This window comes from Salmo trutta, chromosome 12 (genome assembly GCF_901001165.1).
Source record: "Salmo trutta chromosome 12, fSalTru1.1, whole genome shotgun sequence".
Taxonomy (NCBI): domain Eukaryota; kingdom Metazoa; phylum Chordata; class Actinopteri; order Salmoniformes; family Salmonidae; genus Salmo; species Salmo trutta.
The window spans coordinates 42,672,768-42,690,233 of record NC_042968.1 but is presented as its reverse complement, the minus strand read 5'-3'; the positions used below and the strand labels follow the sequence as shown (position 1 = coordinate 42,690,233).

The window sequence follows — 17,466 nt, the reverse complement described above, 5'->3', positions numbered from 1 at the left end:
GAAGTAGTATTATACAGTACAGAGGGGTTCCATTAACAGGAAGTAGTATTATACAGTACAGAGGGGTTCCATTAACAGGAAGTAGTATTATACAGTACAGAGGGGTTCCATTAACAGGAAGTAGTATCATACAGTACAGAGGGGTTCCATAAAGAGGAAGTAGTATTATACAGTACAGAGAGATTCCATAAAGAGGAAGTAGTATTGTACAGTATAGAGAGCTTCCATAAAGAGGAAGTAGTATTATAGAGTATAGAGAGGTTCCATAAAGAGGAAGTAGTATTATAGAGTATAGAGAGGTTCCATAAAGAGGAAGTAGTATTATAGAGTATAGAGAGGTTCCATAAAGAGGAAGTAGTATTATACAGTATAGAGAGATTCCATAAAGAGGAAGTAGTATTATACAGTACAGAGAGCTTCCATAAAGAGGAAGTAGTATTATACAGTATAGAGAGATTCCATAAAGAGGAAGTAGTATTATATAATAGTCTAACATCTGAACTCTCAGAATACATCAACCATCCATAGACCCTCCATAGACCTTCCATAGACCCTCCATACATACTACTGTGACATAGACTGACCAGGTGAATCCAGGTGAAAGCTATGATCCTTTTTGATGCCACTTGTTAAATCCACTTCAGACAGTCTTACGTGAAAGGGAGGAGACAGTTTAAAGAAGGATTTTTAAGCTTTGACACAATTGAGACATGGATTGTATATGTGTGACTCAGAGGGTGAATCGGCAAGACAAAATATTTAAGTGCCTTTGAACGGGGTATGGTAGTAGGTGCCAAGCGCACCAGTTTGAGTGTGTCAAGACCTGCAACGATGCTGGGTTTTTCAAGCTCAACAGTTTCCCTGTGTGTATCAAGAATGGTCCACCACCCAAAAGACATCCAGCCAACTTGACACAACTGTGGGAAGCCTTGGAGTCAACATGGGCCAGCATCCCTGTGGAACGCTTTCAACACCTTGTAGAGTCAGCCTTCCCTGTAGCTCAGTTGGTAGAGCATGGTGTTTGCAATGCCACGGTTGTGGGTTTGATTCCCACGGGGGGCCAGCACAGAAGAAAAAAAATGTATGAAATTGTATGAAATGTATGCATTCACTACTGTAAGTCGCTCTGGATAAGTGCGTCTGCTAAATGACTAAAATGTAAAAATGTAGAGTCCCTGCCCCGACGAATTGAGGCTGTTATGAGGGCAAAAGGGGGTGCAACTAAATAACGTTTTGTACACTCAGTGTATAGCTTCACTAGTTTCTCTCTCTCTCTCTCGCTCTCGCTCTCGCTCTGCTCAATACAGCTTGAGTTTCAATTTCCAAGTACAATCAATGAGGAGATAAGGAAAAATGCATTTCATTTATATTTGCTAATAAAACACATTTAACACAGAGATAACACAAGTCCACACATTTCCTAAATACAATAACATTGATCAAATAATTGTCTTCCTGCTGGTAGGTTTGTTGCTGAATCTGCAGGGTGCTGGTTGGTTTGTTGCTGAATCTGCAGGGTGCTGATTGGTTTGTTGCTGAATCTGCAGGGTGCTGATTGGTTTGTTGCTGAATCTGCAGGGTGCTGGTTGGTTTGTTGCTGTATCTGCAGGGTCCTGGTTGGTTTGTTGCTTAATCTGCATCGTGCTGGTTGGTTTGTTGCTGAATCTGCAGGGTGCTGCTATTTCTTCTTGTATTCAGGGAATAATTTTCTCCATGTGATATTCTGCATAGCAACAGAATCAATAGAATATATTTTATCATATACAGTGTGGGTATATACAGTACCAGTCAAAAGGTTGGACACACCTACTCATTCAAGGGTTTTTCTTTATTTTTACTACATTGTAGAATAATAGTGAAGACATCAAAATGATGAAATAACACATATGGAATCATGTTGTAACCAGAAAAGTGTTAAACAAATATTATATTTGAAATTCTTCAAAGCAGCCACCCTTTGCCTTGCTGACATATTTGCACACTCTTGGCATTCTCTCAACCAGCTTCATGAGGAATGCTTTTCAAACGGTCTTGAAGGAGATCCCACATATGCTGAGCACTTGTTGGCTGCTTTTCCTTCACTCTGCAGTCCAACTCATCCCAAACCATCTCAATTGGGTTGAGGTCGGGTGATTGTGGAGGCCAGGTCATCTGATGCAGCACTCCATCACTATCCTTCTTGGTCAAATAGCCCTTACACAGCCTGGAGGTGTGTTGGGTCATTGTCCTGTTGAAAAACAAATGATAGTCCCACTAAGCGCAAACCATATGGGATGGCGTATAGCTGCAGAATACTGTGGTAGCCATACTGGTTAAGTGTGCCTTGAATTCTAAATAAATATCACTGACAGTGTCACCAGCAAAGTATCCCACACCATCACACCTCCTCCTCCATGCTTCACACATGGGAACCACACATGCGGAGATCATCTGTTCACCTACTCAGCGTCTCACAAAGACACGGCAGTTGAAACCAAAAATCTCAAATTTGGACTCATCAGACCAAAGGACAGATTTCCACCGGTCTAATGTCCATTGCCTGTGTTTCTTGGCCCAAGCATGTCTCTTCTTCTTATTGGTATCCTTTAGTAGAGGTTTCTTTGCAGCAATTCGACCATCAAGGCCTGATTCAGTTGATGTTGAGATGTGTCTGTTACTTCAACTGTATTATACTGTATCTTAGTCTATGCCGCTCTGCCATTGCTCGTCCATAGATTTATATATTCTTAATTCCATTCCTTTACTTAGATTTGTGTGTATTGGCTATATGTTGTGAAATTGTTAGATATTACTAGTTAGATATTACTCCACTGTTGGAGCTAGAAACACAAGCATTTCGCTACACCCACAATAATATCTGCTAAACATGTGTATGTGACCAATTAAAACATGATTTGATTTGATTTGAAGCATTTATTTGGGCTGCAATCTGAGGTGCAGTTAACTCTGATTAACTTATCCTCTGCAGCAGAGGTAACTCTGGGTCTTCCTTCCTATGGCGGTCCTCATGAGAGCCAGTTTCATCATAGAGCTTGAAGGTTTTTGTGACTGCACTTGAAGAAATGTTCAAAGTCCTTGAAATCTTCCGGATTGACTGACCTTCATGTCTTAAAGTAATGATGGACTGTCGTTTCTCTTTGCTTATTTGAGCTGTTCTTGTCATAATATGGACTTGGTCTTTTACCAAATAAGACGATCTTCTGTTTAACACCCATACTTTGTCACAACACAACTGATTGGCTCAAACACATTAAGAAGGAAAGAAATTCCACAAATTAACTTTCATCAAGGCACACCTGTTAATTGAAATGCATTCCAGGTGACTACCTCATGAAGCTGGTTGAGAGAATGCCAAGAGTGTGCAAAGTTGTCATCAAGGCAAAGGGTGGCTACTTTGAAAAATCTCAAATCTCAAATATATTCTTGATTTGTTTAACCTCTCTGGCGCAGGTGGGACGAATTCGTCCCACCTGCGTAACAGCCACTTAAATCCAGTGGCGCGATTTTTGAAACGTTTGAAATACTATTACTTCAATTTCTCAAACATATGACTATTTTACAGCTATTTAAAGACAAGACTCTCGTTAATCTAACCACACTGTCCGATTTCAAAAAGGCTTTACAACGAAAGCAAAACATTAGATTATGTCAGGAGAGTGCCCAGCCAGAAATAATCAGACACCCATTTTTCAAGCTAGCATATGATGTCACAAAAACCCAAATCACAGCTAAATGCAGCACTAACCTTTTATGATCTTTATCAGATGACACACCTAGGACATTATGTTATACAATACATGCATGTCTGTTCAATCAAGTTCATATTTATATCAAAAACCAGCTTTTTACATTAGCATGTGACGTTCAGAAAAAGCATACCCCCCGCAAACTTCCGGGGAATTTACTAACAGTTTGCTAAATTACTCACGATAAACGTTCACAAAAAGCATAACAATTATTTTAAGAATTATAGATACATTACTCCTCTATGCACTCGATATGTCCGATTTTAAAATAGCTTTTCGGATGAAGCACATTTTTCAATATTCTAAGTACATAGCCCAGCCATCACGGGCTAGCTATTTAGACACCCGTCAAGATTAGCCTTCACCAAAATCACATTTCCTATAAGAAAAATGTTATTACCTTTCCTGTTCTTCGTCAGAATGCACTCCCAGGACTTGTACTTCAATAACAAATGTAGGTTTGGTCCCAAATAATCCATCGTTATGTTCCATCAGCCACGTTTTGTTCATGCGTTCTAGACACTATCAGAATACTAAATCACGGTCACGAGCATGGCGCATGGCGTGACAAAAAAATTCTAAATACTCCATTACCGTACTTCGAAGCATGTCAACCGCTGTTTAAAATCAATTTTTATGCCATTTATCTCGTAGAAAAGCGATAATATTCCGACCGGGAATCTGCAATAAGCTAAACAGCCGAATGAAATTTCTCCACGGGGGCGAATCGCGCACGCGCCTCATTGCATTGTCACCTAATGGGACACTTGGAAAAGGCGATAATCTGTTTCAGCCTGAGGCTGCCTCGTCATCGTTCCTGTTTTTCCCGGGCTCTGAGAGCCTATTGGAGCCCTAGGAATTGTCACGTTACAGCTAAGATCCTTACTCTTCAATAAACAGAGGCAAGAAGAACGACTCCTTGTCAGACAGGCCACTTCCTGCATGAAACCTTCTCAGATTTTTGCCTGCCATAGGAGTTCTGTTATACTCACAGACACCATTCAAACAGTTTTAGAAACTTTAGGGTGTTTTCTATCCAAACCTGAACAATAATATGTATATTCTAGCTTCTGAGTTGGTGTAGGAGGCAGTTAAAAATGGGCACATATTTTTTCCAAAATTCTCAATACTGCCCCCTAGCCCAAACAGGTTAACACTTTTTTGGTTACTACATGATTCCATATGTGTTATTTTATAGTGTTGATGTCTTCACTATTATTCTACAATGTAGAAAATATTAAAAAGAAAGAAAAACTGCAGAGTGAAGGAAAAGCAGCCAGCAAGTGCTCAGCATATGTGGGATCTCCTTCAAGACCTTTGGAAAAGCATTCCTCATGAAGCTGGTTGAGAGAATGCCAAGAGTGTGCAAATATGTCAGCAAGGCAAAGGGTGGCTGCTTTGAAGAATTTCAAATATAATATTTGTTTAACACTTTTTTGGTTACTACATGATTCCATATGTGTTATTTCATAGTTTTGATGTCTTCACTATTATTCTACAATGTAGAAAATATTAAAAATAAAGAAAAATCCTTGAATGAGTAGGTGGGTCCAAACTTTGGAATGGTACTATATATATATATATATATATATAGTCGGTATTTACAGGTTACTGCCAAAATATAAGAAGTACCAACATAAAGTTTCCCAATAGAGCGGGCTGCCAGAACGGCTTCAATGCACCTTGTCATAGATTCTACAAGTGTCTGGAACTCTATTGGAGGGATGAGACACCAGTCTTCCACAAGAAACTCCATCATTTGGTGTTTTGTTGATGGTGGAAAACGCTGTCTCAGGCACCACTCCAGAATCTCCCATAAGTGTTCAATTGGGTTGAGATCTGGTGACTGACACACACACACACACACACACACACACACACACACCTTTAAACCCCTTATGCTCCTTTTGAGAGTCACTGAGATCCGAAAGTCACTGAGATCTCTTCTTCTATCCATGGTAACCATAATAATGGAATGTTGGGCATTTTTATACATGACCCTAAGCATGATGGGATGTTAATTGCTAATTAACTCAGGAATCACACCTGTGTGGAAGCACCTGCTGCTTTCAATATACTTTGAATCCCTCATTTACTCAAGTGTTTTCCTTTATTTTGCCAGTTACCTGGACTGTATGTATTTATGTAAGAATCATTTCATTTTCATAACATCGTGATGATCATTTTGTGTATCTAGATACTCAAGGAGTATTTCAGTAGTTCTTTACCTTTTTGCCCCAAGTAGACTCCTTGGACTTCAGGCCCTCCAGCATCTCATAGGTGTTTCCCTCCTGGTCTGTGGCGGTGCTTTGTGTCCCCTTCAGGCCACCGTCCCCTGGGATCTGCTCATAGGTGTTGTCTGTAATCAGATGACGGGGATGAGATGGCCCCTCTGGAACCTCTGCATACATACTCTCCTCCTGCTGGGGAGTCTGGTCCTGGGGGTTAGGGCTCCTGCCACGGTCCCCTTCTCTCTGCTTCTGCAGTCCCTTCCAGGGGGTGTCCTGGCCCTCACCAAGCCCAACAGAGGCCTGGTACAGTGGATTGGTGCTCAGCTGATCCAGGCTGTGTGGTCCACCGTGGATCTGTGGCTGGGGGCTTTCCCTGGGGTCCTGAAGAGAGTAGGCGTGGCAGGTGACCCTCTTGGGGGGATTGGGGGAGTGAGAGGTGTGGGGGAAGCAGGGGCTGGTTATCCTGTTGGAGTACCCCTCCTCCTCCTCCTCCTCCTCCTCCTCCGTGGTGTCGTCCAGGCGGGGTAGAGAGCGGCTCCGTCCATCTGGCAGGGTCAGCTCAGAGTACATGACTCCTCCTGCTGCTGTGGAGGTGTTATTGAAGGACCAGGGGCCGGTACTTCTCCTCTGGTTCAGACTCCCAGTACTGGCCAGTCTCTCCACTTTGTTCTGGTTAGTATGTATTTCTGCGTATTGGGTTTGACTGTGAGATTTGGTCTTGGTTTGGTCATGGTGTATTTCTGCGTATTGGGTTTGACTGTGAGATTTGGTCTTGTTGTGGTTAGAATGTATTTCTGCGTATTGGGTTTGACTGTGAGATTTGGTCTTGTTCTGGTTAGAATGTATTTCTGCGTATTGGGTTTGACTGTGAGATTTGGTCTTGTTCTGGTTAGAATGTATTTCTGCGTATTGGGTTTGACTGTGAGATTTGGTCTTGTTCTGGTTAGAATGTATTTCTGTGTATTGGGTTTGATTGTGAGATTTGGTCTTGGTTTGGTCATGGTGTATTTCAGACAAGGTTCCACTCAGAGAGTGGGTCAGAGGTGGGCCTCGCCTTGGTACTGGAGGTACTGCTTGCTAAAGACAAAACACAGGAAATACATTGGGGTTTAAGTCATACAATATTTCTGTATGAAATGTGCTGAGGTTAAAGATCACCTGAAGATGAACTAATACCAGTGGAAATGTTTCCTACACTACAGGTCACGACCCTGTCGGGTAATAACATGTCATTACATTACCGCTTATAACCTGACTTCAGCCATCGTAGCGGCTAGCCTACTGTACCTGTGGGAGGGACTTCCTGCCAATGGATACTGTTGATGTCAACTTCCTGTTGTTGATTTTGGGTGGCAGCACGGGTGGCACTGCAGGGGGCTGCCTAGTTGGCGGCAGGTCATTCCATTGGTGCTGCTCATTCCGTGGGTCTTTTTGAAGGTCATTCCATTGGTGCTGCTCATTCCGTGGGTCATTCCGTGGGTCATTCCGTGGGTCTTTTTGAAGGTCATTTTGTTGGTGTTGGTCATTCTTCTGTTCGTTCTGCTGGTCCCAGTAACTTCTCAGGGCTCGGACATTGACCCCACCGGTCTTCTCTTTGGCCTCAAACTGCACCACATCATACAGCTCTCCTGAGCTTGACTAAACACAGAACACAGATAGACTGCAATAGCATGAGAAGATACAACACAGATAGACTGGGATGGCATGAGAAGATACAACACAGATAGACTGGGATGGCATGAGAAGATACAACACAGATAGACTGGGATGGCATGAGAAGATACAACACAGATAGACTGGGATGGCATGAGAAGATACAACACAGATAGACTGGGATGGCATGAGAAGATACAACACAGATAGACTGGGATGGCATGAGAAGATACAACACAGACCACAGATAGACTGCAACACAACGGGCACCATACAGTGAGGGAAAAAAGTATTTGATCCCCTGCTGATTTTGTACGTTTGCCCACTGACAAAGAAATGATCAGTCTATAATTTTAATGGTAGGTTTATTTGAACAGAGAGAGACAGAATAACAACAAAAAAATCCAGAAAAACGCATGTCAAAAATGTTATAAATTGATTTGCATTTTAATGAGGGGAAATAAGTATTTGACCCCTCTCAATCAGAAAGATTTCTGGCTCCATGGTGTCTTTTATACAGGTAACGAGCTGAGATTAGGAGCACACTCTTAAAGGGCACTCCCTAATCTCAGTTTGTTACCTGTTTAAAAGACACCTGTCCACAGAAGCAATCAACCAATCAGATTCCAAACTCTCCACCATGGCCAAGACCAAAGAGCACTCCAAGGATGTCAGGGACAAGATTGTAGACCTACACAAGGCTGGAATGGGCTACAAGACCATCGCCAAGCAGCTTGGTGAGAAGGTGACAACAGTTGGTGCAATTATTCGCAAATGGAGAGAACTGTCAATCTCCCTCGGCCTGGGGCTCCATGCAAGATCTCACCTCGTGGAGTTGCAATGATCATGAGAACAGTGAGGAATCAGCCCAGAACTACACGGGAGGATCTTGTCAAAGATCTCAAGACAGCTGGGACCATAGTCACCAAGAAAACAATTGGTAACACACTACGCCGTGAAGGACTGAAATCCTGCAGCGCCCGCAAGGTCCCCCTGCTCAAGAAGTTTGCCAATGAACATCTGAATGATTCAGAGGACAACTGGTGAAATTGTTGTGGTCAGATGAGACCAAAATGGAGCTCTTTGGCATCAACTCAACTCACCATGTTTGGAGGAGGAGGAATGCTGCCTATGACCCCAAGAACACCATCCCCACCATCAAACATGGAGGTGGAAACATTATGCTTTGGGGGTGTTTTTCTGCTAAGGGGACAGGACAACTTCACTGCATCAAAGGGACGATGGACGGGGCCATGTACCGTCAAATCTTGGGTGATAACCTCCTTCCCTCAGCCAGGGCATTGAAAATGGGTCGTGGATGGGTATTCCAGCATGACAATGACCCAAAACACACGGCCAAGGCAACAAAAGAGTGGCTCAAGAAGAAGCACATTAAGGTCCTGGAGTGGCCTAGCCAGTCTCCAGACCTTAATCCCATATAAAATCTGTGGAGGGAGCTGAAGGTTTGAGTTGCCAAACGTCAGCCTCGAAACCTTAATGACTTGGAGAAGATCTGCAAAGAGGAGTGGGATAAAATCCCTCCTGAAATGTGTGCAAACCTGGTGGCCAACTACAAGAAACGTCTGACCACTGATTGCCAACGAGGGTTTTGCCACCAAGTACTAAGTCATGTTTTGCAGAGGGGTCAAATACTTATTTCCCTCATTAAAATGCAAATCAATTTATAACATTTTTGACATGCGTTTTTCTGGAATTTTTTGTTGTTATTCTGTCTCTCACTGTTCAAATAAACTTACCATTAAAATTATAGACTGATCATTTATTTGTCAGTGGGCAAACGTACAAAATCAGCAGGGGATCAAATACTTTTTTCCCTCACTGTAGGCTTCGTCTATCAGACAAGGTTACATTTTAACCAACGTTTTCCCAACTGTGAGGGACTCTGTAATGCTATTGGTTCTCCTACCTGACGACAGTATGTAGAGGTGAGGGACTCTGTTATGTTATTGGTTCTCCTACCCGACGACAGTATGTAGAGGTGAGGGACTCTGTAATGTTATTGGTTCTCCTACCTGACGACAGTATGTAGAGGTGAGGGACTCTGTAATGTTATTGGTTCTCCTACCTGACGACAGTATGTAGAGGTGAGGGACTCTGTAATGTTATTGGTTCTCCTACCCGGCGACAGTATGTAGAGGTGAGGGACTCTGTAATGTTATTGGTTCTCCTACCCGACAACAGTATGTAAATGTGAGGGACTCTGTAATGTTATTGGTTCTCCTACCTGACAACAGTATGTAAAGGTGAGGGACTCTGTAATGTTATTGGTTCTCCTACCTGACAACAGTATGTTGAGGTGAGGGACTCTGTAATGCTATTGGTTCTCCTACCTGACAACAGTATGTAGAGGTGAGAGAACCTGTAATGTTATTGGTTCTCCTACCTGACGACAGTATGTAGAGGTGAGGGACTCTGTAATGTTATTGGTTCTCCTACCTGACAACAGTATGTAGAGGTGAGGGACTCTGTAATGTTATTGGTTCTCCTACCTGACAACAGTATGTAGAGGTGAGGGACTCTGTAATGTTATTGGTTCTCCTACCTGACAACAGTATGTAGAGGTGAGGGACTCTCCAAAGGGCTGGATGGGATGGACTCTGTAGTGCTCTATCAGTTCTGTGAGGCTGTGGTGAGGCTGGTCGTCCCCGGAGATAATGAACAGCCCAGCTTGGTCCTGGTTGATCACAAAATGGCGGCAGCGGTCTTGTCCTCTGAGGAAGAATACAGGGTTAGTGAAGTGAGATGTGACGGCATGAGAAGATACAATACTGACTACAGACCTTGTTTTGGCGTAACAGTGTGTGAACAATCTAAATAGGCTTCCTGTTTATTCCTTCTATTGAACGTAAGCTTCTGAAAAAAACACATGCAATTACAATCTTTAAAACCTTTCCCAACCCACTGTAGGCTATGCTGCACATTTGTTTTTTTAAAGGAATGAAATGATATTTTAATGTTTTGTTATGAAGTGTCTTAGGTAACCAAACCAGTACGAGGAATCACTTGTATGAGAGGATGTATCCGATGGCTTTGTCACTGAGTCTGATGAGAAAACATCCCAGAGGCTTATCTCTCAGCTGCTCCTCTGCTTCCCTGACAGAAAGGGAGGAAGTAAAAAACAAAATACGGAGTCACTAATTTCACAGGGAAATTAGCTTTAATATACTGTATAGCACATTGTTATCTCTCTCTTTATCTCTTTCTCCCTATCTCTCTCTCCCTCATTCTCTTTCTCCCTCTTTATCTCTCTCTCTCTCGCTCTCTAAACAGGTTTACATCCAACCTTTTTATGCCAGTAAAGTCCGTGTCAGATAAAAAAAAAAATCCTAATGAAAAACAGAAAAAGGTTCGGTGAAATTTCAAAATGTCGACAAAACAAAATACTCTAGACAACGTGGGGTCTTGTTGTTGTGTGTGAGTAAGATGTATTATGTGAGAAATGTTGTTGGAAATGCCTTTTATGCGCAAGATATTAATATAACAACCATCGAATCGCAGTTAACTTGGGAGTCAGGCGATGCTATGGTGTGTGGTCCTCCCACTACAACTCGTTTGGGAAAGCGTGCCATTTGTTAGGCTACAGATGAAATACATTCTGATGAACTTCACAGGGTGGTGAAGGTGGAAGGTGATGAGCTCGATGTTCCTTTCCAATAAATATCGACGGTCTTATTCGAGTGACGTGATGATCGATGCTTGTCTCTGGTGTAAATAATAATAATCTCGTTATGTAGGTTATACCTGCGTTCCAGACGACAGCACATGGCAGTACCAGAGCGGGACACATGTTTCTGTGAGAAAACCATCAACAGAGTTGATCATTTATTTAACTAGTCAGTTAAGAACAAATTCTTATTTTTAATGACAGCCTACCGGGGAACAGTGGGTTAACTGCCTTGTTCAGGGACAGAACGACAGATTTTTACCTTGTCAGCTCGGGGGATTCGATCTAGCAACCTTCCGGTTACTGGCCCAGCGATCTAACCTGCCGCCCCCTAAATGCGATGGAAACCCGTTTAACTTGTATTTTGTATTCGGTACATTGGAATCATTACGCACAGCATTTTATCTACAACAAGTTCATTTGATGGCTCTGGTGGGGGGAAGGTCTTTATACGGATTGTAGAATATTCACATGTCGCCAATTGGATGGAAACCTAGCTTCAGTTTCTCTCTTGCACCTCTCATGTTTAGACACATTATTCACTGACTAATGACAATTACTTGAGATAAAGAGCCTAAAATGCTCATTCCTTCTGCCTGTTTCAGAGGCTGTGGTATGAATCTACAGTATAATGTATTACTATACTCAATGAACAATGAGGCATCAAAAACCATGTCGCAGTAGTAGACAGAGAACTTCATTTGCTTTCAGACCTTCAAAATACCTCAAGACTGATCTGCTAAAAGTGACACTAAAACAGTTCTATGTATTCCCACTGCTGTCCTGAGTCATCCGGATTCCTCATTATGCATGTACAGTAACACCCTTGGAGGTGTTTACAGCACTTACTTTCTGGTGGTGAAGCCTTGGAACCAGTCGGGAAAGTTTCCTTTATGGAGAAGAATGAGAGGGGCCTGGGTCTCTGTAAACCACTGTAGAACCAGCTCCCTCAGCCCTCCTCCTCCTCCTCTTCCTCCTCCTCCTCCTCCTCCTCCTCCTCCTCCCTCTGTTGTAGACTCCATATGAAGGTCCACGCAGCTGGTCCTCTGTTCTATTCTATCTCTGATCTATTCTCTCTCCCTGTTCTCTGTCTCTCTCTCTCCTTTCTCTCTGTCTCTCTCTCTCCCTGTTCTCTGTCTCTCTCTCCTTTCTCTCTCCTTACTCTCTGTCTCTTTCTCCTTCCTCTCTGTCTCTCTCCTTCCTCTCTGTCTCTCTCTCCTTTCTCGATCTCTTTCCTTCCTCTCTGTCTTTCTCTCCTTTCTCTGTCTCTCTCTCCTTTCTCTCTGTCTCTCTCCTTTCACTTCGTTTCTCTCTCGTCTCTGTCTCTTTCCTTTCTCTCTCCTTTCTCTCTGTCTCTCTTTGTCTCTCTCTCTGTCTCTCTCTCCTTTCTCTCTGTCTCTCTCTCTGTCTCTCTCTCCTTTCTCTCTGTCTCTGTCTCTCTCTCTCTCTCTCTCTCTCTGTCTCTCTCTCCTTTCACTTCGTTTCTCTCTCCTGTCTCTCTGTCTCTCTTTGTCTCTCTGTCTCTCTGTCTGTCACCAGGTCCGAGCAGGGTAGAAACAGTGGGTAACAGCCGTCTGCACCATCTTCTCAGTCCTTAATGAAAGGTGTCTGTCACAGCTTCAAAACAGATCCTAGAAGAACAGACACCAGGACACCGCTGACACACACCACATCTTATACTCAGCACACACAGCAGCTCTGACAATGGTTGGAGACTGATTCAGGGCCTCATTTTCATATTTTCCGTTGCACGTCATCCAGTGTGTGTGTGTGTGTGTGTGTGTGTGTGTGTGTGTGATGAACAGTGCCATTGTCTCAGTGTATCTTCCCCATTGGCCTTACCTCTACCAGTCCTACTACCTCTATACCTGAGTCAGTAATTTACCTATCTGTCTTTCTGATTCCATACCACACTGTGACAACGGGGCTCGCATGGAAATACATACAAACTCTCTTTCCTGCAGTCAAATGACCCAGTGGCCCCATGGGTCGGAAATCAGGTGTTTCTATGTCAAGCGGTTTAGTTATATTTCAGTCTTCTGTGATGTATATAAAGTGTAATATTGGGATGCAAACTCAACATGGAATACATTTTAACTCTATAGCTTGAACAAGACAGTTCCCCGGGCGCCGAAGACGTGGATGGCGATTAAGGCAGCCCCCCTCCACACCTCTCTGATTCAGAGGAGTTGGGTTAAATGAGGAAGACACATTTCAGTTGAATTCATTCAGTTGTAAAGGTATCCCCCCCTTTCCCTTTCCTTCTTTAAGCCCATAACCTCGTGTGTGAGGTGTATACTTTGTGTGAAAGTAGATTTGTTTAAGACTACCCAGAAACACTGTGACCCCTGATTTAACCCACTGCAGTAAAAGGTTATTAAAAACAAAACAGATCATGATTTACAGCCAAATTCATCTGGAGACAAGCTGCTGACAGGTGTTGTATTAAGCCATCTAGACTTCCTGTGACATACACCTAGAGGCTGTTTCATTGGCTCCTGAGAGCTGATAATACGGACCTATGTGTCACAACACTGGTTTGAACTCTTCTTATTGACTCTGATTATGTCTGGATATGGAGAGATGTTTAGTCTGTCTGTCTGTCTCCCTGTTAAATAACCCCTGTATTATGTTTAGTCTGTCTGTCTGTCTCCCTGTTCAATAACCCCTGTCTGTCTGTCTGTCTGTCTGTCTGTCTGTCTGTCTGTCTGTCTGTCTGTCTGTCTGTCTGTCTGTCTGTCCATTAAATAACCCCTGTCTGTCTGTCTGTCTCCCCGTTAAATAACCCCTGTCTGTCTGTCTGTCTGTCTGTCTGTCTGTCTGTCTGTCTGTCTGTCTGTCTGTCTGTCTGTCTGTCTGTCTGTCTGTCTGTCTGTCTGTCCATTAAATAACCTCTGTCTGTCTGTCTGTCTGTCTGTCTGTCTGTCTGTCTGTCTGTCTGTCTCCCTGTTCAATAACCCCTGTATTATGTTTAGTCTGTCTGTCTGTCTCCCTGTTAAATAACCCCTGTATTATGTTTAGTCTGTCTGTCTGTCTCCCTGTTCAATAACCCCTGTCTGTCTGTCTGTCTGTCTGTCTGTCTGTCTGTCTGTCTGTCTGTCTCCCCGTTAAATAACCCCTGTATTATGTTTAGTCTGTCTGTCTGTCTCCCTGTTCAATAACCCCTGTCTGTCTGTCTGTCTGTCTGTCTGTCTGTCTGTCTGTCTGTCTGTCTGTCTGTCTGTCTGTCTGTCTGTCTGTCTGTCTGTCTGTCTGTCTGTCTGTCCATTAAATAACCCCTGTCTGTCTGTCTGTCTGCCTGCCTATCTGCCTGTCTGTCTGTCTGTCTGTCTGTCTCCCCGTTAAATAACCCCTGTATTATGTTTAGTCTGTCTGTCTGTCTCCCTGTTCAATAACCCCTGTCTGTCTGTCTGTCTGTCTGTCTGTCTGTCTGTCTGTCTGTCTGTCTGTCTGTCTGTCTGTCTGTCTGTCTGTCTGTCTGTCTGTCTGTCCATTAAATAACCCCTGTCTGTCTGTCTGTCTGTCTCCCTGTTAAATAACCCCTGTATTATGTTTAGTCTGTCTGTCTGTCTCCCTGTTCAATAACCCCTGTCTGTCTGTCTGTCTGTCTGTCTGTCTGTCTGTCTGTCTGTCTGTCTGTCTGTCTGTCTGTCTGTCTGTCTGTCTGTCTGTCTGTCTGTCCATTAAATAACCCCTGTCTGTCTGTCTGTCTGTCTGTCTGTCTGTCTGTCTGTCTGTCTGTCTGTCTGTCTGTCTGCCTGCCTGCCTGTCTGTCTGTCTGTCTGTCTGTCTGTCTGTCTGTCCACAAATAAACAGATAAACTTAGATTGGCGTAAAATAAGAAAATAAGTCTGAAACCAAACTGACAAACATTGTGATGTTTTCACTGTGTTCTCTGCTGGACAGATGAAATGTGATATATCATTCCCATAATATGAGGGACACTCCCAGCATCTTCCCAGCATGGATATAAATACCTGACGCTGTAATTACATTTACCCAGAGTACAGAATCTGATTCCATTGGTTGATTCTCATCACCCAGAGTACAGAATCTGATTCCATTGGTTGATTCTCATCACCCAGAGTACAGAATCTGATTCCATTGGTTGATTCTCATCACCCAGAGTACAGAATCTGATTCCATTGGTTGATTATCTTCTATTATCTGTTCTCTGTCATTGCCACCACATCTGTCATCGGTCCTCTCCTGATCCACTACCTGGACCCATCTGCCATCTGTCCTCTCCTGATCCACTACCTGGACCCATCTGTCATCTCCTGATCCACTACCTGGACCCATCTGTCCTCTCCTGATCCACTACCTGGACCCATCTGTCATCTCCTGATCCACTACCTGGACCCATCTGTCATCTGTCCTCTCCTGATGCACTACCTGGACCCATCTGTCATCTGTCCTCTCCTGATCCACTACCTGGACCCATCTGTCCTCTCCTGATCCACTACCTGGACCCATCTGTCCTCTCCTGATCCACTACCTGGATCCATCTGTCCTCTCCTGATCCACTACCTGGATCCATCTGTCCTCTCCTGATCCACTACCTGGACCCATCGGTCCTCTCCTGATCCACTACCTGGACCCATCTGTCATCTGTCCTCTCCTGATCCACTACCTGGACCCATCTGTCATCTGTCCTCTCCTGATCCACTACCTGGACCCATCTGTCATCTGTCCTCTCCTGATCCACTACCTGGACCCATCTGTCATCTGTCCTCTCCTGATCCACTACCTGGACCCATCTGTCCTCTCCTGATCCACTACCTGGACCCATCTGTCATCTGTCCTCTCCTGATCCACTACCTGGACCCATCTGTCCTCTCCTGATCCACTACCTGGACCCATCTGTCATCTGTCCTCTCCTGATCCACTACCTGGACCCATCTGTCCTCTCCTGATCCACTACCTGGACCCATCTGTCATCGGTCCTCTCCTGATCCACTGGGACTGATGTGGTTAGAAACTTAGTGTTCACATATCTTTCTGAAAATATCCTGCTTTCTCTCTCTCTCTCTGCCTCTGTATTCAATTTCAATTTCAATTTAAGGGCTTTATTGGGAAACATATGTTAACATTGCCAAAGCAAGTGAAATAGATAATATACAAAAGTGCAATACACACTAAAAATTAACAGTAAACATTACACTCACGAAAGTTCCAAAATTATAAAGACATTTCAAATGTAATATTATGTCTATATACAGTGTTGTAATGATGTGCAAATAGTTAATGTACAAAAGGGAAAATAAATAAACATAAATATGGGTTGTATTTACAATGGTGTTTGTTCTTCACTAGTTGCCCTTTTCTTGTGGCAACAGGTCACACATCTTGCTGCTGTGATGAGACACTGTGGTATTTCACCCAGTAGACATGGGAGTTTATCAAAATTGGGTTTGTTTTCAAATTCTTTGTGAGTCTGTGTAATCTGAGGGAAATATGTGTCTCTAATATGGTCATACATTTGGCAGGAGGTTCGGAAGTGCAGCTCAGTTTCCACCTCATTTTGTGGGCAGTGTGCACATAGCCTGTCTTCTCTTGAGAGCCAGGTCTGCCTACTGGTGGCCTCTCTCAATTGCAAGGCTATCTTCTGAGCTCGTGCTGCTTGGTGACCTAAACTGGGACATGCTTTACACCCCGGCTATCCTACAATCTAAGCTTGATGCCCTCAATCTCACACAAATGATCAATGAACCTACCAGGTACAACCCCAAATCCGTAAACACGGGCACCCTCATAGATGTCATCCTAACTAACTCACCCTCCAAATACACCTCTGCTGTTTTCAACCAAGATCTCAGCGATCACTGCCTCATTGCCTGCATCCATAATGGGTCTGCGGTCAAACAACCACCCCTCATCACTGTCAAACGCTCCCTAAAACACTTCAGCGAACAGGCCTTTCTAATCGACCTGGCCCGGGTATCCTGGAATGACATTGACCTCATCCCGTCAGTAGAGGATGCCTGGTTACTCTTTAAAAGTGCCTTCCTCACCATCTTAAATAAGCATGCCCCTTTCAAAAAATGTAGAACCAGGAACAGATATAGACCTTGGTTCTCTCCAGACCTGACTGCCCTTGACCAGCACAAAAACATCCTGTGGCGTTTTGCATTAGCATCGAATAGCCCCC

At 43.6% G+C, this 17,466-nt stretch overlaps 1 protein-coding gene across 1 annotated transcript; it reads right to left on the bottom strand.

The window, feature by feature from the left end:
- Positions 1–1,338: 1,338 nt before the first annotated feature.
- Positions 1,339–15,585, bottom strand: LOC115202543 (uncharacterized). Its single transcript, XM_029766668.1, has 7 exons — positions 15,537–15,585; positions 12,165–12,288; positions 10,655–10,744; positions 10,194–10,362; positions 7,265–7,615; positions 5,975–7,054; positions 1,339–1,723 (listed from the first exon to the last, which is right to left on the bottom strand). Exons 1-7 carry the CDS (start codon positions 15,583–15,585, stop codon positions 1,679–1,681), a joined length of 1,908 nt encoding a protein of 635 aa, XP_029622528.1. The 3' UTR covers positions 1,339–1,678.
- Between the last annotated feature and the right edge of the window lie 1,881 nt (positions 15,586–17,466).

Coding starts and splice junctions, on each gene's coding strand:
- LOC115202543 (XM_029766668.1), bottom strand. CDS start 15,585: ATGGGTCCAGGTAGTGGATCAGGAGAGGACAGATGGCAGATGGGTCCA. Junction 7,055..7,264: donor GCAGGAAGTCCCTCCCACAG/GTACAGTAGGCT, acceptor TTTTGTCTTTAG/CAAGCAGTACCTCCAGTACC. Junction 1,724..5,974: donor AGTCTACTTGGGGCAAAAAG/GTAAAGAACTAC, acceptor GTTGCTATGCAG/AATATCACATGGAGAAAATT.